Source organism: Eulemur rufifrons, chromosome 1 (assembly GCF_041146395.1).
Source record: "Eulemur rufifrons isolate Redbay chromosome 1, OSU_ERuf_1, whole genome shotgun sequence".
NCBI classification, from domain to species: domain Eukaryota; kingdom Metazoa; phylum Chordata; class Mammalia; order Primates; family Lemuridae; genus Eulemur; species Eulemur rufifrons.
Window position 1 is genome coordinate 20,245,550 of NC_090983.1, and position 24,053 is coordinate 20,269,602.

The 24,053-nt window shown below is 37.2% G+C and overlaps 1 protein-coding gene across 2 annotated transcripts in view; it reads right to left on the bottom strand.

Moving 5' to 3' along the window:
- Nucleotides 1-4,973: 4,973 nt before the first annotated feature.
- The window catches only part of ATIC (5-aminoimidazole-4-carboxamide ribonucleotide formyltransferase/IMP cyclohydrolase), a 28,050-nt gene continuing 8,970 nt past the window's right edge, over nt 4,974-24,053 (bottom strand). For both annotated transcript variants that reach the window (XM_069467449.1, XM_069467457.1), the window contains exons 5-16: nt 23,238-23,326; nt 22,754-22,905; nt 22,246-22,402; nt 19,318-19,443; nt 17,040-17,147; nt 16,084-16,169; nt 14,903-14,992; nt 12,209-12,337; nt 8,527-8,619; nt 6,678-6,860; nt 5,449-5,604; nt 4,974-5,196 (exon numbers count right to left, since the gene is read on the bottom strand). In XM_069467449.1, the coding sequence (XP_069323550.1) occupies nt 5,077-5,196; nt 5,449-5,604; nt 6,678-6,860; nt 8,527-8,619; nt 12,209-12,337; nt 14,903-14,992; nt 16,084-16,169; nt 17,040-17,147; nt 19,318-19,443; nt 22,246-22,402; nt 22,754-22,905; nt 23,238-23,326 (1,489 nt within the window). In that variant the 3' untranslated portion in view covers nt 4,974-5,076. The remainder of the gene's footprint in view (nt 5,197-5,448; nt 5,605-6,677; nt 6,861-8,526; nt 8,620-12,208; nt 12,338-14,902; nt 14,993-16,083; nt 16,170-17,039; nt 17,148-19,317; nt 19,444-22,245; nt 22,403-22,753; nt 22,906-23,237; nt 23,327-24,053) is intronic.

Sequence of the window (24,053 nt, forward strand, 5' to 3'; positions counted from 1 at the left end):
AACACAGTTTGCTTACTCCTGGTCTGCAAAGGTCATTTTCAATTTAATATTGGGGAAACAATGAAACTGTGGGATTAAATCTGACATTCAGAATAGTAAATACTGGCACTGGAAATAGCTGACTATTAGCAAAATAAAAATAGTAGTTCATGATACACAAAACATGGAAAGCACTTTTTTATATACTCTTGTGCAATGAAAGAATTTCAATAAATACCTGGCAAAGAATAGCAAGACTAAATACAGAAAGAGATTTCCTCATAGTTCATTTTTGTTTTTAAAAAAATACTCACATTTAAACTGATTTACAGTTTACAAAATGCTTTGACATTTAGAATCTCCTTTGGGGGTGGTTTATAGCTTAATTTTACAGAGAATACAGCAGATGAGTTTTCCTTAGCAAAATACACTCCCAGACTCTGGACTTCTAAACATTATTAATCTTTCAGCTTTATCAGGCGAATAGTTACCAAGATAACTACTCTATATATGTTTTTTAAAAATCACAGAAAGTACAGATCAAGGTGATATTTTAAATGACTGTCTCACATATGTGGTCATTGCTCACTGGAGAGGGAACATGAGTCAATACCCATCTGCACTATGTAGCATAGAACAACCCACTGAAAACATGCCCAAAAGAAAGCAAGCTGGTGCCTCCAGGTCCTTAGGTGAGGTGGGAAGGTAGGCACCTCAGTTAGCTCTTTTTTAAAGGTCTATTTAAAAACATAAAGGAAGAGTAGTTTGGGGTTGAGAATGATTATGCTTCAAACCACTTGCTGAACTACAAACCTAAAAAGATTTTCTCTAAAATACACTTTAAGTAAATCTAGTTGGACTGTATTAATTAAATGAAAAGCAAGCCCTTTTAATTACTTTTATGCTGAAAGTAAAAATCACAATTAAATTTTTTTTAAAAAAAACCCACCTTTTCCAGAATGTCTGATGGATTCTCAAAAGTAATATATTAAACTTACAAATTAAGCTCAGAACAAATTAAACAAACTTAAACGGCCTTTCTGTTTTAGCATCACAATGTAAGAATAGTGAAACTTCCTTTTTTACTGACCGTTTCTCAGCAAAATCATTCAAGTATGGAAACCCAATGTTTCCAAAAATCTTCTATAGTTTCTACTGACTCATGTTATTGCTTCCCCTGAGAATTGTGTTCGGGAGGCCCAATGGAAAAGGCATAATTAAAAGACAAATCTGGATTTAGGCAAGAAATTACCAAGTCAAGAGAAATCAGGTAAACCTAGTAATATTGTCAGACTTTAAAAAAGAAAAGAAATCATAGTTTTGAAGATTTACCTTGCTTTGCTGTACCTGATTTGTAATGAAATTTATTGTTAGGCTATTTATATTGTTTTCAGCTCTAATGACCTAAGTGAATTATGCAGATCGGTCTGTATGATAATATCACTATAAGCCTGCAAGGCACACTTTCTATGGAGGTGACTAAAGAAATGATCAGGTGGAAATTACAAGGATAGGAAATGACTTTTCTATTTAATTATATTTCCATTGAAAATTCTATTCCATTTCTAGTGGTATGAAACTCATTAAAGTGATTAAGAAACATCACATCAGCAAACTTAAGTGCTGAAATTGCTTCCTATTTAGTAATTTCCCATTACTGTGCTGGGGAACGTGGCAATTAAAAAATCCCATTTTCAGGGGATACAATTCAACTATTAAAAAAAAAAACAGCACCACTGTTGGGACTTCTCATGTTTGGAAACATTTAAGGATTACCATTAAGGCTGATAAAGCAGAAGAAACACAAAGATGACCTTGCGCAAACTGAGAAAAGTTCTTTTTCAAGAGTATATGGCACTTACACTTGCAATGTGAGTTATTTCCATTACCGCGTTGTCGTCTCACTCCATATCCTCATTAAAATAAAAGATTCAATTTGAATTGCAAACAAAAATCTATATAAATTACAAGCGAAGAGAAGAAAATACTGTAATGAAAGAGCAAGGGAAATGGGGCTTTGTCTGAAAGCCCCAAACGGGAAGTTCCTTTTTAACATTCCTCAGTAGAGTCAGGTATGAGATATTAAAACATGTTTTACATTTCCTTGAATTCCTTTTTACTTACTCTTTAGAGACATAAAGGTTTTAACAATCTTAGGAGCCAAATTTATCTTTAAAATAGCTCTTGTGTGGAGCCCCCAAAGGCTTGAAATTAGCATTGGTTGAGGCTATCCAAGGCAGCTGGCCAGGGGTGAAGGTCGGCACCCTGGGGTGAAGGTCCGGATTCCTACTGCCTGGGCTGGATGCCCTGACCTGCAGGCTGCCCACCACACTGCCCTCTTAGGCAAAATACATCAAGAGTCATGGGTTCTTCCATTGAGCTCTTTGCAACATGGTACTTTGAAAACTGTCATTTCATTCCAGAAGGAAGCACTGCCTTTGCCAGGAGAACTCTGGGCAGGACCTTACAAGGAAACCTGCCCCATCTCTGTAGTTCAGCTTTAGTTGTAAGGTGCTGAGCCAAGTGCTGAAAAGCTATTTTTTTGACTCAAAAACACTCCACTTTGGTGGAGGAATTGGAATCCTCATACATCACTGGTGGAAGTGTAAAATGGGGCAGCTGCTATGGAAAACAGTCTGGCGGCTCCTCAGAAAGTTAGATCATAGAGTTATCATATGACTTTGCAATTCCGTTCCTAGATACATACTCAAGAGAACTGAAAACATACGTTCACATAAAAAACTTCTACACAAACGCTCATAGCAGCAGTATTCATAATAGTCAAAAGGTGAAAACAACCCAAATGTCTGTCAACGGATGAATGGATAAACAAAATATGGTATGTCCACATAATGAAATAATATTTGAGCACAAAAGGAATGTATATGCTGCAACAGAAACCTTCAAAACATGATAAGTTGAAGCCAGACACAAAAGGCCACATATTGGGTGATCCCATTTATGTGAAATGTCCGGAAGAGGCAAATGCATAAGGACAGAAGGTGGATTTGTATTTGCCAGGGGCTGGAGAAGGGGCAATGGGCAGTCTTGGCTAACAGGTGCAGGGTTTCTTTTTGGCCTGACGAAGACATTATGGGACTAGATAGCGGAGATGGCTGCACAGTTTGTGACTAGACTTAAAACCACTGAATAGTGTACTTTAAAATGGTCAAAATGGTGAATTTTATGTTGTGTGAATTTTGCCTTAATAAAAAAAGAAAAAAATACCAATTTAATCAAAGAAAATCTCCTTAATATCCTTTTGCTTATTGGTAAGAAGTGAGGTACAGGGAAAAAGTAGATAAAAGTTGAAGGAGCTCAGAAACTTTTTGGCTACCAATTTGGTAACAAAATCATCCACAAATACACATTCAGTAGTTTTCATAGTGATGTCCATACATTAATGCATTTTCCTCCACTTCCCATGTCTCCATATACACAAAAGCTTTATGAAAATAACAACTAGCACTTTTTTCCAGACAGTACCTACCATGTCCCAGGTGGTGTTCTAAGTGCCTTTGATATTTTGCCTCATTCCCTCTTCAGAGCAACCCTGAGATGAGTATCATCACTGTCATTGCCTAATGTCACTTGGCTTGTCAGTAGCAGAGCTGGGACTTGAACCTGACAGGCCAGGCGCGGGACACGTGCTTTTACACGGCAAGCTATCCAGCCTCTTAAGGAGTGAATCCATCCTCATTTTTATAGAAGAAACAAACTCTAAGAAGTTAAGGCATGTGCCCAAGATCACCAGCTGCTGAGTGGCAAAACTAGGGAGTGATTATCTTAAAAGGCACAAAGATGGGGGGAAAGATAGGGCCATAATCAAGGATATACAGGAATGTGGGGGGCTTCTGGCAATATTCCATTTCTTGATCTGGTTGGAGGTGACACAGGTGTTTGTTTAAAAATTCTTTAAATGGTGGATATTTCATGCACTTCTCTATACATATGATTTATCATTTCTTTTTAAAGATAAATTTGTGCTTATCTTTTTGCTAAACCTTCTTTAGCAAAAAGAAGGTTTAAGAGTGTCTGAGAATAGAAGGCACTGGGAGCTTAAAGCCCTATAGGTTTTTGTGCTCTGACGAAGGGACATGGACTGTGATTTAGAAAGAGGCGCCCTGGAGAGAAACAGTGTCAGACACCTCCCAGGGGCTGCGCTCAGGAATGAATAAGAGACTAGTCTTAGCTGGAGGCTTCCCCTCCACGGTGGCTCACTCACATGGCTGGCAGCTAGCAAGTGCAAGACGGCTTCTCTCCTTGTGGAGAGCTGGTTAAGCCTCCTTACATGGCCTCGGCTTACCCCAAGGCAAGCAAGCTGAAGTTACACTGTCTTCGGACCTAGCCTCAGAAGTCAGAGATTTTTTTTTTCTGCCGTATTTTACTGCTCACACAAATGACACTTGTTTCAATGTGGCAGGGTACTTTACAAGGGTTGGAAGGTTAGCCAATATAGAAACGACTTAGAATGATGACTTTAAAAAAAAATTCAGAAACTTTTACTTAGCAAGATTAAAGACTTTGGAAGAGGGTAAGACATCTGGTGAGGTGGACCATGCCCAAGGGTTTAGTTGACCACAGGTATAGCATATGTGAACAGTCAGGACCACACAAGCAGGACCCAGAGACGCACACTTCTGTCCTGCCTGACACAAGCAGGCACTGCCCTAAGCCCATAATTGGAATATTGTGGCCCATTTCTGGGCACCAAACATTGATTCCATTTTTTATGTAGCTTCAGAGAGCAGATCTAGGGCTGCTGAAATTATGGGAAACTTTTCACTTAACACAGAGGAAAAGTAAGCACCAGCACTGTCTATAGATGGGGTCAACAAGACACAGTAATCCCCTCTAAGGTTCCAGCTCACAGGTGATATACAATTAAGCCTTTTTGGAAGTGTGATTAAAAGAAATGGCATGAGAAGAATTCTCATGTGTGTGATGCGTCAGTCTAAAGAGCCTGTGTCTTTATGACAAAACACAACGACCAATTATTAAGATTTAATGTTTTATTTTTAAAAACAAGTTATTTTCAAAATTCCACACATGAATTCACCTGCATATATGCAAACCGTAAAATAATGTGTGATGAAATCAGTGGTGGAAGAGCCGGAGATTCGTGTGAGCGAGGATTATTCCCAGTTCATCACAAGCCTCGATGACAACTTTGTCAGCAGCAGAGCCGGAGGGAGCCGCAATGTACGCCACGCCACTCTGAGGGAAAGACAGACGCTGACTTTCAAAACACAATTCTATGTGACAACCTGCAAAAATTAAAATCTCCCTCTAAAAAGGCTAAACTAACAATCCAGGTGATGCCTGGATTCATTCACTCAGTCAAAAAGGCAAAGTAGGATTTGTGTTATCCATACATCCAACAGAGAAGTCAAATAATTCTCCAGGGTTTCTGAAATGGTTTCTACATGAGCTCAATTCTATGCAAATGCACACCAATTCCATACTTACCCTTTTAGCTCTGTCTACATTATCCCTGAAAGGAAAGAAGGCGTCAGAGCTGATAGAAACTTCACTTAGTTTGTCAACCCATTCCTTCTTCTCTGCCTCAGTTAATAATTCAGGGACCTCCTCAAACAGTGCCTTCCACTTTATCAAATCTTCATCCTGCGGGAGGAGGAGAGGGCAGAAGTCAGTCTGATGCCATCTTTATTTCTATCTGATGTGAACCACTAAGCCAGAAAGCACTTGGGCATTTTTCCTAGGACTTAATTTTAAATAATGACTCTTATTTACATGCAGGTTCATATTTCTAGATTCTCCTTGATGCTTTTTAAAACATTTTCTTTAAGAAAGAAAAATCATTCTGAATTTATCAAATTTGTAGAGATGGTTATCACTTAACTTTTTAAATTGGTTTATTCCAAATATATTTTGTTCTTACAGCTCTAATTTAAATCTATTACTTTATATCCCTATTATCAAAGGAGACAAATAGAAAGTCACATTCCAAGGCTTTTCAAAAGAACCCTCCATATCCAATCTAGGAAACACATAATGAATGTTCTAGAACTACATTTATACAGCACTTACTCTCAAATATAAGAGATATAGACAAATCAAACATGATTAATTGTATTTGCTAGCATTTGAATATTTGTGTCCACTCCAAAATTCATGTTGAAATTTAATCTTCAACGAAAAAGTATTAGGAGGTGGGCTTTTAGGAGGTTATTAGTCGATGAGGGCAGGGCCTCATGAGTGGATTAGCGTCTTATAAAAGGGCTTGAGGGGGCGAGTTAGTCCTCACCTGGCGGAAGCAATTTTAATGCTCCCACATTCCCCTTCAAATAGAAGACATTAAAGAACGTGAAATGTAACAAAAATATACCAAGTTGCTAGTGGCACTTGTAAAAAATGTGGTGGGGGATGATAGACACTAGTCACCTGCAAGCATCATGCTCCACATTATTATAGACACCTCAAGACAGGTGAAGGCAGTACCTGTCATTAAAAAGAGAAGCTTTGTGGTTTCAGAAAGAGATAAAAAACAATGAAGTTAAATGAGACAGAAGAAAGAACACAGAAGCAGCTTTAATTAAATTAACAGTTTTAGACAATATAGAATTTCAAGAAAAATACCTTCTCACTCTGTAGTCATGAAATTAAAGTCTGTTACTCATGAAAGGGTGAACAAATATTAACACAGCCCATCCATAACCCAAGGACGAGCCTTTTACCTCGCCGATGGTTCCAGTCACATACTGGTCGATGGCATTGGAGATTTCTGCTCTCTTCACTCCTGTTTTAAACTTCATGGAAAGCACCTGTGGATGGTGTCGAAGCCACCAATAGTTTGCCTTATCCCCTGCAAGGCGAGTGCAGTGTATCCGAGACTGCTGTCCTGCTCCAATGCCAATGACCTGAGGAACACAGGCATTAAAATGAATACCTCTTCTAGCATATTCTTACCAAACGATCTTACGTTCATATTCCTCAAAACCTGTCTATTCATTTTATAGAAGAAAACATCAGGTCAAAATAAGAGAAACATAATTTAAGTCACTAAAAAAGAGAAGGGTAAGAGATTTATAACTACTATTTATGCCTAATCCCTCTTCAGTGATATTTGACATATGACTGCTAATACTAATATTCTGGAAGTTTTTAGAACAATCAAATTATATTATTGATGGTTTGAGGGGAAAAAAAAAGAATTAAAAGAAAATAAAAGACCGTTAAAATAGCTATGGTTATTTGAAAGTCTTTTTCTGCCCCAGTTTATAACCTACAGTTTGAACACTAAATCACAAAAATTGATACAATAAGGATCTGACCAAGGATATCTAAGAAATAAAAACAATTCCACTGGACACAAAAATTCTCCTTCCTTCCTCTGTTTCTATGGGTTGAATTCTAAGCACCAATGACTTTAATGCACAGGTGTGTTTTACGGCTTCAGTTTCTGTACTGAACATCTCTTCAGCTGTTCCCCCATGGGCCACCCCTTTCTAAGCCTGCAGCTGGCAAATCTGCTCATAGTTACAAGAGAATAAACAAGACCACAGACACCTGTGTAGCGTGTTCCTCCTGGACGTCAAAAGCAAAGCAGTCATTCTACATGGACCTCCTGGAACTTATTAGAACCTGAGCTTAAGGACACCAGTAGCCACAATCTCCCAGGATTTTGTTACTACAGAGATTGGTGATCCTGAGTCATCTAGGTCACATGCTAGTTAATACCCACCTGCCCCTCACTGCCCCCGCTTGTGGGCCAAACTTAAATGTCCAGAGATAAGCTCAAGATACTGAGAAGAAAGGGCTCCCAGTGCTGCTGAAGCCACAACAAAACCAAGTTCACCCTAGAGTAAAAACAGACCTCAGTAATGAACTAGCTCAATCTCATAATCCATGGCTCAGTACACTAGGAAATAAGTTCAGTATCTTGCATAACATCACATAATGAGAAATGTTCGGTATCTTATCACACTGTATAATTTGTGAAATTACAGTGTGGATTATACACGCTGTATAATTTGTGAAACCTAGTCAAACTATACACTTTAAAAAGGTGCTTTAAATTTTACTGTATACAATTTATGCCTCAATAAACCTGATTCTAAAAGATCAGTTTAACTCCTAGTCTAGCAGTCTTTCCACTCAATGGAATCTTAATACAACAACACAGGATGTATGTGAAAATACCCTGCAAGCTACAAAAATAGAGGCTGGTGGGTGGCAGTATCATTCCTTACTTCCTCTTTGCTGGAAATACTACCAATGCGAGGAAGGAAGAGTGAATAAACCAGTTTTGTAGCAGCTACTGGAGTCCCACCAATCCAAATTGTGCCAACTACTTTAGGCAAGAAGCAGTATGACTAGTTTTAGTCCTTGGTTCCAAACATACTGTGTGACCATCATCAGTTTTTAACAGTCCACCAAGGTGCTGAGGAAACACTGACAAAGCCAGAAGAGAAAAACTTGGCAAATTTTCCCTTTCAAGCTGTTCAACACCTGAGGCAGATGGATTTCTGAACATCATTTTGTAAAACAACAGTCCCCCCCGAGGTGAGGTGACAGCCCGCTTACCTGCCCGTTCTTGGCGTAGCACACGGAGTTTGACTGAGTGTACTTGACAGCAATGGTGGCCACGATGAGGTCCCTGAGGGCAGACTCCGGCAACTGAAAGAGACACGGGCGAATCACACCGGGCCTTCTAAACTGTCTGTGACCTGAAGCTTCTTAGTGCCATTTAAAGTAACAGACTTAATGTAGTCATATCTCTCAAATGAAACAGGGAAATTAACTCTTCATGCTACATACTACTGTCATTTACTAAAAGATCAAATATTTAATACATTTGTGGTGGAACTTAGCACAATGTGTCATAGACTCAAACCAAGGCCATTTTGCAGCAATTTGGGATTAAGCCTGTGTATGTCACATGAGTTATAATACCACACCCATTCTGCAACTGACAAAAATATTAATATTTGCTCAACCAGAGTACTTTATCTGGAGACATGTTCAGAACTGATGCTGAGAATAATTTTCATAAACATTACAAATCATTGTGACGCACACACACAGCCAAGACTGTTCGCAGAAAAACCAAATTAGGATCATTTTCTCCTTTGTTTACAATATTCTAAGTAGAAACTATTCAAAAAGGCATTGTGAACTACTAGTCCAAATAGAACAACAAATATAATAGCCAAAAATGTCACTATCTTTAATATAAAGAGTCAATACAAATTGAAAAGGACAAAGATCCCTGTCGGTATGCTGAATGGACAGAGGATATTAGCTGTAGCTAGCTAACTGATAAATTAACTGAAAAATTGATAAATTTGACTTCATCAAAATTAAAATCTCTACTCTACAAAAGAAAGACCCCTTGTTAAGAGGATGAAAGATAAGCTACAAAATGAGAGAAAATATTTATAAGCCACATATCCAACAATGAATTAGTACCTAAAATGTAAAAAACTCTCAAAATTCAGTAACAAAAAATCAATTTAATTAGAAAATGGGCAAAAGACATGAAGAGACATTTCACCAAAAAGGATATATGGATAGCAAATAAGCACAAGAAAAATGTTCAACATCACAAGCCCTTAGGAAACATAAATGAAAATCAGTGAGATATTGCTACACAACTATCAGAATGTCTTAGAATACAGGAAAACTGGATGGCTCCTCCATTGCTGGTGGGAATGTAAAATGTACAATGAATGAAAATTATAGAAAGGGAAAACATCAGTGGTTGCCCAAGGTTGGGGGGGTGGGGCAGCAGGAAGTGACCTGGCTACAAGAGAGCAACATGAAGGATCACTGTGGTGACGGAAATGCTCTGTACCTTGTGACTGTATCAATGTCAACGTCCCAGGGGTGGTACTGTGCTATAGCTTTGCAAAATGTTACCATTAGAGGAAACGGGGTAAAGGGAACTCTTAGAACTGCATGTGAATCTACAATTTTTATCTGTCTCAAAATTAAAAGTTTAAAAAACAGTTAGCATTTCTGAAGAATTGATTATTCTAAGGTATTCTTAATGTAATATATCCTTATCTCTATCTGTTGTTTGAGTCACTAACTATAAAGGTTCCTTTGGCTCCAAGAAAGATGAATAACAAAAGCCAGCCTCCCATGTCTAGACCTTCAAAGATAACCCTGGTAGTCTGAGTTAGGATGAAGGAATATGAAAATTGCCACTGAAGTGGAAATGAGGGAATCTAGTCTTAGAAACATGCTACACTAAAAACAAATTAATGCACTGGTCAAGAAAAATGGGAGAAGAGGAAATAATTCAAACATGCCTAGTATTAATACATACTTCTTCCACCCATCTGGTTCTCTCAGGACTGAAACAGTTCCAGCCCTAATATACAATCTAATAATTTGAGGCTGAAATGTTAACAAAAATCTGCTTTAAAGGGCAGGGGGTGGAATATAAAGGAGAATACAACTATCAGTCCCATCCTTAAGCTTCTGAATTTCTACTAAGAGTGCAGATGAGACAAGGGGAGAAAAATTTAGACAAAAGATTAAAATCATATCCACCCACTACCCTTGTAAAAAATATTCAGGGGCACGAAACCTATCAGAGATCACTAAATTAGTAATCAATCCAATATCCATAGAACTGTAAGAAAAACTTAGGTAAAATTCTCAATAATCAGACACAACTGTCAACATGGGTACCACGAAACCTAGGTCAATACTTATTCAGTTATTTTCTAAATATATTAACCAACCAGAGTGGATTCCAAAGGGCTGAAAAGTATTTCTACTTATAATGCCTACATGTTTCTTTACTTCAGTGCACCATGAATTTTCAAAGAAAACAATGAAAGAATATCCACTAAATCAACAAAGGTGTGTTACTCACCATATGCTTATTAACATATATTAACTATCCAGATAAAGATTTTAAAGCTTACTTCCAGCAATTCCACTTAAAGCCTCAGGAGTCAGACCTGGGAACAAGCCGCAGCTCCTCATTTTCTCCTTGTTACAGTGCATAGCCAATCCTTTTCTGTGAACTAACAGTAAAGCTAAGACACAGAGCTAATACCCACAGCAAGTACTGACAGACAAAGATCCCAGAGACAAAGGAGGCAGAAGGAAATGGGCCTGACAATGTATGCTTTTCCCCTAAAGGCATTTTCTAAGTTGCATGCAATAAACTAAGAGGTAAATAAGCCGAGCACAGCTTCTGGCAGTCTTGCTGGACTAAGGGACAAATGCGGAGTTCAGAGTACACCAGGGAAAAAAGACAGATACTAGTGGATACCTGGGGCTTCAGCAGAGTAGGCGTGAACCATAAACAGACCAGTCCTCACAGACTGAAGCCCAAATTCAAAGCAACTCAATTTTTGGCAGGACAAAGCTGTCCATCAGAAGTATAAATCAACTATATGGACAAAAAACAACATACAGACCCTCAAAATATCTCTATAGCTTTTTCATACCCAATGCCCAGCATTCAATCAAAAATTCCAGGCATATCCACAGAACAGACCAGAAAACAATGGAGTGATACCTCCAAAGTACTGAAAAACAAGTACAGCCAACTTTAGACGCAGCAAAAGTATCCTTCAAAATGAGGCCCAATTAAGATATTTCAGAAAACAAATACAAGCTCATCTAGCTCTTCATTGTGTGACTTTGCGAAAATTTCTTAACTGTCACCTATGTCACAACTTTGTGATCTTTACAGTAAAAATGACAGTCACCCCATAGTGTGCCCTGAGTATTAAATAAGATAATATATGCAAATACAAAAGTCACCATTACTATCCTTAGTAGTATGTCTCTCCTATAAGATGACAAGAGCACAAGTGCAAAAACTTGTCTCCACAAATACATTGATCACAGCACTGAAAATGGAGACCTCAATACCCATCATTGTACATCTACACGTGGATTGCCACATGGCCTCTCAGACAAAAATGTGGATCTATGTTACTGATACAGAGGCACGTCTTAGCCTAGTACATGGAAAAAAGGCCAGTTCTGAACAGAATTATAGAAGACATAATCCCATTTATGTATAACAGGAGACACATATCTCTATGTGTGCACAGAAACTTCTAGTATGGCCTTTACTCATTTTTTAAGCTCTCAGGCTTACTAGCCAACTCAAAGATGCACTAGCTGTGTGTGTATCAACCAGTTGATATGGGCCCTTAATAAATGTAAAGCTTATAAATATTGAAAATAACCTACTAAAGTCACAAGCAGTCAGTTTAGACACTTCCAAACTTACATCTTTGTTCTTGGTAACAACATTGCTAAATAATGACTTATTGATGACACCATTATTTCTCTTCTGGCTTAAACGAAGACCAAAGAGTGTTCGAACTTCATTTTCATCTGGGTTATAAGACTGGTCCATCTAAGATACAAATTTTAGAAGTTAAAGGTAATATAGCCACATCACTCAAATTTCTCATTTATTCACAAAAGATTTCATTATGTTATATGCATTTTTCTAATTTAAACATGTGTAAGATCATCTCAGTATAGGTATAATACAAAATAGCAAGGCACCAGTAATTTGCTCTGAAGTTGTGGTTTTTTTTTAATAGGTTTTACTACCCTACAGCATTTCATAGATTTAAAAACTTATATACAATATATTAAAACCAGTGATTCCACTAAGTGTAGTTCCGGTTAAGTTGCTATCTGTATAGTCCTTTGAAAGGCCAGCAGATAAAAAGACTTGCTAATAAACAAGCTGTGGCACAAAAATTAAATTCTCATTTTCCTTTCTTTCTAAAAATTTATTTCAAAATACCTAGCTAACACTTGAATTAAAAGTTAAAAGGTTATTCCTAAATGTGCTCTTAGGTGATGATCAGTGAAACCAATTTGATGGTGAGTACATGTGGTGCTTATTTTTCCATTCTTGGGATACTTCACTTAGGGCAAGGGCAATATACATAACCTAAACTTTTGTACCCCCACAATATGCTGAAATAAGAATTAAAAAAAAAAAGTTAAAAGGGAAAAACAGGATTTGTAGTCTATGTCTTTGATATTTGGAAGGGAATTTATGTCATTTATTGCTATCTTCCTCTCCCAAATTTTAAACTAAGATATTAAGATATGGGGAATAATATGCGTAAGACCACTTTAACTGAGCCCATCCTTCTGCAGAATTTTTTTTATGCTTGTTTCTGTTTTTAGAGATAGCGCCTTGCTATGTTACCCAGGCTGGACTTGAACTCATGGGCTCACATGATCCTCCTGCCTCAGCCTCCTGAGTAGCTAAGATTACAGGCGAGCACCACTGTACCCACTAGACATTACAAAAATTTCTAAAATTGATATGCTACCCTATTAACTATTGTCAAAAGAAACTCATCATATGCCAGGTAGAGGTATAAGTTGTTTCATGGTTGTAATTATGTGTCCAATGTGCAAACTAACCTCAATTTTCAAATAAAAAAGTACTAATGAAGCCCTGGTATTCCTTTGACATCTTCCAACGTGGTTTTGTCAGGTATAGAAGAGGTCATGACAATGAGCTTAGGTTTTGGAAAATATTTTCCATAATGCTATTAATACATAAAACTGATAATGGCCATTTCATTAGTTTCATTATGTTTTTAAGAGTACATAACAACTGGTTGGGCTAACACCAGTAATCTCAGCACTTTGGGAGGCTAAAGCAGGAGGACTGCTTGAAGCCAGGAGTTTGAGACCAGCTGGGGCAACATGGTGAAAACCCATCTTTACAAAAAATTAAAAAAGAACAGACAACTAAAAACACTTGATTAAGAAACTGAAGAATACAGTAGCAGCTATAACTATACAGTTCAACTTGCTGTCAAATGGCTTTTTAAAAAAGAAAGTATGTACATTTAAAGTAGGATTTTCTTCTTTTCTTGAAAGGCTGACATGGAGTCTATGGTGAACTATAGAATTATTGGTATCTTACAATCAAGGGAATTCACTTAACAACTTCCATTATATGTAGTTGAGATTTCACAGGTTTTCTGACATCAACATCTCATGAAAAACAGCATTATGAATTTTTACTTTGTATTTAAATAACTCTTTGCTTTAACAATGCATAATCTTAGACCACGGGCTAACTTCTTTAATATAGAAGAGATCATAAAAAGTAGTAAGAAAAAGCTCAACAACCTAGTAGAAAAATCAAAGAATACGGACAGTTCATAAAATGGAATAAAAATACCCTTAAATGCAAAAAGATGTTTACCTCACACCTAATGAGATAGACGAAAAAAATGTAAGAACACAATGCTGGCATATGTGTCGGGAAATAGGCACCCCTACACATTCCCATTAGGACATTAAATCTGTCATAGGACCTGAGAGGGCCAGTACCCACCACAATTACCAATACACATAGCCGGTGATCCAGGCCTAATTTCACCCCTAGCACTTTTCTAGGTTATTCACTGAAGGGCTGTGTGCAGTAAAGACTGGTGATTGGCTAGGTAATCTAAGATACACAGATAAGGGACGAACTTCCAAGATGGTGAAGCAGGACACATTTGTGTCAGGTGAGAAATAGAAAAGGAAATGCAAATGTAAATATTTGATAAGCATTTATAAACTTTAAAGAGAATACTTCAGGAAAGCAAGAAATTTAAAATATTAGTTATTTCTAAGAAAGGTAGCAGTGACAGAAGGGAATGATGGGGGACAGTCCATTAAATAACATTTAATAGCTTTCGAATAAGTAACTATGTAAATATATTAATTGTTTTTTTAAAAATTTATAAAAAATTAAAATAAAGAATAAGGAAGCTATCCTCATCTTAAAACCAAAATTAATAGCATTTTTAAAAACCTAAGATTAAGGATAAAGAAACAGCAGTAAGGAGAGAAAAATTAGAGGTGTATCAACATACAGGAAACATTAATTGTAGGGAAAAGACACTAAATAAGAGAGCAAATTACTGTTTTAAACATGAATTGCACTAACCTGAAGAACACAGTAGTTCCCATTTTTCTTTTTAGAAAGTATTTTCAAGGCTTCTTCTTCATATCCTGGGGCAATAATACCATCAGATACCTACAAATAGATTAAATGTTAATTTCTATTTTAAAAAATCAGAGACCCCCTATGAAAAATCTAACAGGAATTAATCTGCCTTAAATAATGCAGCGGCACTGTCTGGTTTCTACCCCCAACAGATAATATTTATACTATACTTAGGAGAGACAACTGTATGTTAGAATTCAGCTTTCTACACAGCTGACCCTATCTCACTTGCCGTCCTTTCAAACTTTTTTTTGGTCAGTTTTAACTAAGAATATATGAATGACATGCTCTAAAATACACAACACAGGAAGAAATATTCCTTAACACGTATTCTCTTCAGGATATGGTGTTTTACACTAGAAAGAGCACATTCTAGTTCTTGCTCTGCCAGTACATGGCTAAATGTCCTTTGGCAAGGCATGATCCTCAACAGCAAGGCAAGATTGGAGTAAATCAAAGATTTAACATAACTAAAGATACAAATGTCATAGTCTTGCTATAACCTATGACATAAGGATGGTAGTGGTCATGGAAAGAATCCCTAAGGCAACTAAATATTGTCAAGCCACGTGGCCCCTTCATCTCTGTCTACTTTTCTTTGCCCTCCAAGCTATTTGAGCTACTTTCTTTTTTTTTCCTCTCTATATTCCCACTTCCAACAGTACCTCTACCTTTCTGGAATGCTTGTTTGGTATTCAATTAATGGGGGTTGTTTTGTTTATCAATGTAGTTTATATTTTTCCCATTATATGGTCTCCTTCATTACGGACCTATGAAGGTAAGATTCATTATCATATCACCATCCAAGATGGCAACCTCTGCTCTTCAGGAATAACTTTGGCATTAATATAACTACTAGAGAATTTAAAAGAATTAATTATATAAATAAAAACTTTGTTAAAACAGCCAAATATCCATTTGAAACACCATCAACTCACTAAATCCCAAAATTAATTCAAGGATCCATGCTCTACATAAAATATAAACATTAAATGACAAACTTAACTAATTGACAGGTATTATAAATATAAATATTATAGGTTATGGTTTCAAAGAACATCATGAACAATTAAAGCTTTACTCAGTTACACATGGATCAAGATACACGAATGTCCACTAACTTCTCTGGATATGATTTTCGCAGTTGGTACATCACAAACATCAGATAATGCAACAAAATCACCAAATGAAGACATCCTATCAGCCCCTGTGAACAAAAATTAAAATGAGGCATTTATCACAAACTATTCTTGTGTAGAAAAAGACAGTGTCTTAAAAATCCCCATGTGATAATATAAAATCCATTTCTCTAAAGCTGACCTTATTATTTACATAAGATTTAAATAACAGATCAATAAGTCATTGAACTGAAGTAATCAGTAAGAAAGTATTCTCTAATTTTACCTGCTAGAGTTTAGCAAAGTTTTTCTATGAAGGGCCACAGAGTAAATATTTTTTTAAAGCTTTGTAACCACATGGTCTCTACTGTAACTACTCAATGTTGCAGGTGGAGTTCAAAAATCAGCCACTGATAATGCAAACACTGTATTTTTCAAAAACAGGTGGCAGGCTGGATTCAGCCCAAGGGCCCCGGGTTGCTGACCCCTGTATAGGTGGTATATACTATGACATTAAGTTTCTCAATAATCTTCCATAAATATTATAGTAATATTCATACATAATTAAATTCAAAAACTAAATGTTTCTGAAATATGTAAAATATAATAATTCCAGCCAAACTTAGTATAGGTAGATTAAGACTAAAATTAAAAATACAAATCCATTCAATAGCCTAATCTGAAATTACATTCCCCAAATTCCTATGGGTTTCCATTTGTTACATAAAAATACTAACATATACTTTTACAAACTAATTTATTCTCAGGCACTTACAATCACTCAAATACTAATAAAAACAAATGTAAAACAATTTGACTCTTATAATGAAGCAAAATATTTTTATTTTATTCAGTAAACTATATATTATACAGAATATTTGTCTATTTATTCTATTCTATGCAGGATAAAATATTGCTTTTTCTCCCTCTAAAAAAACAAAAAACCCTCTTAATCTGACCTCTTGCTCTTGCATATGCAGTTGATATGGGAGTAAGGGTTTTATGGAGATCATAGACCATGCAGACTTTGGCCTCATCTTCACTGAGTGGAATTCCAATGGCAGCACCTGGTATAGAAAACCATAAAATAATAGACCATCAAATCACGGTGGATAACAGACTTAAACCTTAGGTGTGATACAATCAGAATTCTAGAAGAAAATGTAGGAAAGACTCTTACAGACAGTGGCCTAGGCAAAGAATATATGAAGAAGACCCCCAAGGCAATCACAGCAGCAACAAAAATAAATGAATGGGACATGATTAAATTAAAAAGCTTCTGCACAGCCAAAGAAACAGTCCAGAGAATAAACAGACCACCTACAGAATGGGAAAAAATTTTTGCATACTACACATCAGATAAAGGACTGATAACAAGAATCTATTTAGAACTCAGGAAAATCAGCAAGAAAAAATCAAGCAACCCTATCAAAAAGTGGGCAAATGACATGAATAGAAACTTCTCGAAAGAAGATATAAGAATGGCTAACAAACATATGAAAAAATGCTCAACATCCCTAATCATCAGAGAAATGCAAATCAAAACCACAATGAGATATCACTTAACCCCAATGAGAATGGCCTTTATCAAAAAAAACCCAAAACAACACATGTTGGCGTGGGTGTGGAGAGACAGGAACACTAATACACTGCTGGTGGGACTGCAAACTAGTGCAACCCCTGTGGAAAGCATTATGGAGGTATCTTAAACAGATTCAAGTAGACCTGCCATTTGACCCAGCAATCCCATTACTGGGCATATACCCAAAGGAAAAAAGGTCATTCTGTAACAAAGACACATGTACCCGAATGTTTATAGCAGCACAATTCACAATAGCAAAGATGTGGAAACAACCCAAATGCCCATCAATACATGATTGGATTAGTAAGCTGTGGTATATGTATACCATGGAATATTACTATAAGGAATGATGAAGATACGACATCTCTATGGTTCTCCTGGAGAGGGTTGGAACCCATTATATTAAGTGAAGTATCCCAAGAATGGAAAAACAAGCATCACATGTACTCACCAGAAAATTGGTTTCCCTGATCATCACCTAAATACACATCTGGGAACGACACCAATCGGATATCAGACTGAGGTGGGGGGTGGGGGGAGGGGATGGGTGTATGCCTACATGATGAGTGCATTGCGCACCATTTGGGGAATGGTCACGCTTGAAGGTGCTGACTCGGGAAGGGGGGGGTGGGGGGGAGGGACATATACCTACATGATGGGTGCAACGGGCACTACCTGGGGAACGGACACGCCTGGAGCTCTGACTTGGGGGGAAAGGCGGTACATGGGCAACGTATGTAACCTGCAATTCTGTATCCCCCATAACAGTAAGATGAAATTAAATAAACAAATAAATAAATAAAAAAAAGAAATATTATGTGAACTCAAAAAAAAAATAAATAAATAATAGACCAAAAAAATCTCAAGTTACCAGTTGTCAACACTTAAATCAAGACATTTTTCTTAGTATCTAGTCTATGCAGCACATTTTCTAGCACCTGTGCTAAATTAAACAAAAATCTATTTAGCCAGATAATGAAAGACCAAAAATATAGTTGTGAAGTAGTGGGAGAAACATCTCTCCAGCCTCTGAAAACAGAGCCACCGAAGCCTGACAGCCCCTGGCGTGCAAATGAAGCTGTTTTACTTCATTACAGACTTGGTCTCTCCATCCTGCCTGACATCACGGTTTATTTCGTCTGTTTATTTCCTCCCCACTCACATTGCTTTAACATCCAATAAACATCTGAGAACTAATTATGTGTTGGATTGTCAGCAGATCTGGTGGAAAAACGACTAAGCTGTGGAATTAGGGACTTAAAGAAGCAAAAGGTATCTCATAGTGGCTATAAAAGGCTACACACATGAAGTGTCAGAAGAACGTTTTTATGTCTACTCAGTTACATTTTCAAACCTGAAAAAGTATTTATTACAGTCTATTGCACTAAGTCATTTCACTTTTATTTTCTAAACCTTTATATTTTCACCACAAAAAACTACTGCCTACTTTTCCTATCCCATAATGATGTTATGCAATTATATGTATGTGTCATATTGTCAGATTTTACACTTTATATTGATACCGTTATCAATAGACTTGATCTTTAGACTTCATAGGATGTCTATATTCATATTAGGATTTGTTAATATTTAAAAAAAATTTAAAAAGAAATGCATTTCCAACAGTTCCAGGGCATTCCAGAGCAAAGGTTTACCTGCTGGGCTGACATGTTTGAAAGAGGCAGCAGCTGGAATGCCTAATGCCTCTTTGAGTTCCTTCACGAGCTGCCAGGCATTCAAAGCATCACACAAGTTTATAAATCCAGGGGCTCCATTTAGAACTATAATATATAAAAATATACACACACATTACTAAGCAGGATCAATAAGGTAATATGTACATTTCTTAAGAAGTACCATATCGAGACTATACTAATGTTTTAAGTGGAAGTATAATTAAGAGGCAAATGATAGACACAAACATATAAGAACTTTATGATAAAGGAGAACAAAGCAGCAGAGTGTGAGTCCATCTTTAAAAAAATGCACACGCACATGAATACACACATACACACACATAAAGGTGGAGGACCAAATCCAGCCAGTCTAGAAGGAAATACACATTAGCGATTCAGGAACGGGAAACTATGACAAGGCTACTGACCTGTCAGGGATCCACATACAGAACTAAGGTTAAATAATTGTGGCAATTATAAAGACAGTATAAAATTGAAGTCATAAACCTTATCAATTTAAAAAATTATATTATAATCTAAAGCAAGATCTGTGGGTGGGAGGTAAGGAGAGGAAAAAATATGTGCTGGTTTTTTCCTCTTCTATAGCAGACTCTGACTAAAGTAGAATTGCAGTTAGAAGAATGCAATTTCAGAGTTTTCCATTACCTGTTTTCTTAACATTGGCAGGATTTTTTAAGAAGCTAGTACCTCCTATGAATAAACATAAGAAGTTCAGCACACACAAAGAAATAGTGGGCCACCACTAATTATAAACAAAAATGCATAATTTCCTTGGTGGGTAGGTTTCTTTTTGGGTTGATAAAAATGTTCTAAAATTGATTGTGGTTGCACAACTCTTTGAATATGCTAAAATCCATTAAATTGTACACTTTAAATAGGTGGATTATATGGTATGTGTATTATATCTCAATAAAGCTGTTATATAAAAAAAGAAAAAAAGAAAAGTAATACCTTGCCAAATATTAACTGAGTACCTACTACAATATTAGGCATTCTTCTAGGTACTTGGAACACATCAGTGAATAAAATAGTCCCTCTCACCCACAAAATAATCACCATCCTCCAAGAGCATAACCATGGGGGAGACAAATAAGAAACAAAATAGGTGATACAGTCAACCATGAAAGAAAATATTAGATATTCACCCAAATGAGTTGAAAACTTATATCCACACAAAAGCTTGTACACCAATGATTACAGCAGTTTTATTCACAACTGCCAAAAATTGTCCTTCAAGTTTTGATGTTTTCAACAGATTAAATGGATAAACCAACTGTGGTACATCCATACACAATGAAATATTACTTAGTGGTAAGAAAGCCATGAAAAGACATGGAGGAACCCTGATGCATGTTGCTAAGTGAAAGTGTCTGAAAAGGCTCCATACTGTATGATTCCAACAACCTGACATTCTGGAAACAGCAAAAACACAGTCGTTAAAAAGCTCAGTGACTGCAGGGGGTTGGGGAGAGGGGAACGGAGGGATGAAGTGGAGCACAGGTAATTTTAGGGCCATGAAACTCCTCTGCATGATACTGTGATAAGGACACATGACATTATGCACTTCTCCAAACACAGAGAATGCACAACACCAAGAATGAATGCTAATGTAAACTATGGACCTTAGTTAAGAATAATCAATCAATATTGGCTCATCAATCATAACAAATGTACCACACTAATGCAAGATATGCTAATAGGGGAAACTGTTGGGTGGGGAGTGTAGAGCATTTGAAAACTTTCTATAACCTCTGCACATGTTTCTTTAAACCTAAAATTGTTCTAATAAAATAAAGATTATTTTTTAAAAAAGTGCTTAAAAAATAGTTCCCTCAACCAAAAACAAAACTGAAACACTGTCCTCATGGAACTTATGAGAGAGGCATAGAAGAAACTAGGCAATGAATAGTAAATGATAAAAGTAAAATATACCCTAAGGCCTATAAAATGCAAGATAAAACAAGACACCACTTGTACAACTCCTCCACCTCCTCTCCTCATAGATAGCTTAGGCTAACTGTGGTAGGGGAAGAATATTTCAAATTCTCCCTCAACCTCCCACCCCGCTCCCCTCTCCATCTCTCCTTCAGCTGGTGACAGGGAAAAAGGACACTGCAGGACACTGCATCTACCCACCACCAAATGCATCGACCAGTGTGCTCCCCACTTGCCTTCTCCCCAGGGGAAGGAGGCCGCCCTGGCCCTCCCCAACAGCCAGCCCTTATGCCTGTGACTCTCCCTCGTCCCTATCCCTACTCTGCCTTCTACCAGAGCAGGACATGCTCTCATAGCATACCTTGGGAACAAATCAGAACAAAAAAATTAAAAAAACCTTCTCTTATCTCTACAAACCCATGGAAGTCCTAAAATCTCTGTTCAAATAATTATCTGTGTCATTATTATTTCCTAACTTCACACTTCTACTTCAGCTGACTTCCACTGAACTTCTAGACTCATAATTCCAAGGAAACTGCTTCTTGTAACATTCCCAAAGCAAATAGTCCCTTTTCTGTTCTCAACATCATAGCAACTGGTTGAAAATCTCCAAGTTCTCCTCTTCTGGCTCTTCCACTGTCTATCTCAAGCTTGAAAGGTACCCAAAGCTTAGTTTTGACCCTCTTCTATGAAATCCAGGTCACCCCATCCTGTCCCATTTCTTCAAAAACACCTACATGCCAATGACATTCCAATCTCTACCTCCAACTTGACCTTCCTCCAGTACTGCAGAGCACCTTTCACAAGTCCAACCAGCATCTCAAACTTCAGGTGGTTCTAAGAGGTATTACAGAATTTACTTTATCTTCTAAACATGAACCACATCAGATACAGAGAAAGACACACATGTATCCGGACACGGCAAACTACCACACGGCACTTGGGCTTTACCTGTGATGGGAAGCTTGGGCTTCATTGTGTATAGCTGGGCAGGAGTTTGATGAGGGTTCATTCCATATCTCAAGGGCATCTGAGATATCCCTTTACTGTACTGTTTCCTGAAATAATCTGAAATTGCTTCATCATATTGTGCCGTATGAGTGAAAGCCTACAAAAAGTGTAAGTTTTGTGAGATACCAGCAGCACTTCCCAAAGTAGGGACAAGATGGTTTTAGGTACACAGCAAACAACATGCCCTCACCCCGTGCACACGTGCACACACATGAAAGACACCAAGTAACACTGAATGGTACAACAAATTATCCCCTTCAAATTCTCTTTCAATCTTTTTGACAGAATCTCTGTAATATTTAGTCTCTCCACTTTTAACAAAAGAATAGCAGCTCCAAGCAGAGCCATGGCAGGTGATATAACTAGCCAGAATTGAATACTGTTTGGTTTGGCAAACCCTGCACTAGACGGATGTTATTTTTACAATATTTTGAAAGTATGTCCACACCTTCAAGGCTAACTGGCGTCTAGTCTCCAAGGAGGTATCTTTACTCTCAGAGCTCTGCATCTCTGTGGACACCACTGCGTAGTCCTCTGGTTCACATACCACTGTCACTCGGGCATGGTTTTTGGCTGCAGCTCTCAATAAGGTCACTCCACCTTTGAAGAACAAAAAGCATTGTTTTCGTGTTTCAATATCAGTTTCTGAACTTCTTTTAAATAAAATCATTGTGCACATACTTCCGCTTTAATTCTTGACTTCAAAAATAAGGAAAAATAATCCAGATGAATTTCTACACACACACACACACACACACACACACACACACAGAGAAAAACAGCTTAGAAAATATATATGAATTATAGTCATCCCAGAACATAATCTGGGAGAAGTAACTATTTTCCATTTCAAATAGAAAATTTAAAAAAATCTCATTAAAATTAAATAATCCTCTCCCCTACCAGTCCTCTAGATGGTTTTTCTAACTTACCAATATCAATTTGCTCAACAGCCTCTTCAACAGTCACCTCTGGAGAAGCCACTGTCTTCACGAAGGGATACAGATTACAAGCAACAACTCTAAGACGAAGAGGAATTTAGCTGCCATTAAAAACTCAACTTGCATGGTTTATCACTATCTAGGAAAAGAATAAGTTAGTACTATTAACATGACCAAAAACCATAAAGATGTAAAATATAAACTGTGGGTCTAGCATTTTAGAATTCTACAAAGGTGTGTTAAATAAGCCAAGATGGGCCAGGTGCCTGGCTCATCCCCATAACCCCAGCACTTTGGGAGGGCCAAGGCAGGAGGATCACTTGAGGATAGGAGTTCAAGACCAGCCTGGGCAACACAGTGAGACCTTGTCTCTACAAAATATAAAAAAATTAGCCAGGCTTGGTGGTGTGCTACTACAGACCTAGCTTCTGGGGAAATTAAGGCAGGATTGCTTGAGCCTATGAGTTAGAACATACAGTAGGCTATGATCACACTACTGCACACCAGCCTGGGGGACAGAAGGAAACCTCATCTCTTTAAAAAGCAAATAAATACAAAAACAACACAAAAAACCCAAAACAGGACATCCTACTGTTGCAGAAGGTAATTTAATCAGCAGTGCTCTGAATCTGGTTACACATTATTCCCTCCAAAACATATTGCAATGTTGCTGCTTTGGTAACCTTAGCTACCCAATACTATTGAGCCATAAAAGGTTTTTTAAAAATTTTAATAGAAATGTAAAATACAGTATTATAGGTAACATTCTCATTTTGGAATGTGATCACTATTATACAGGACATTCAA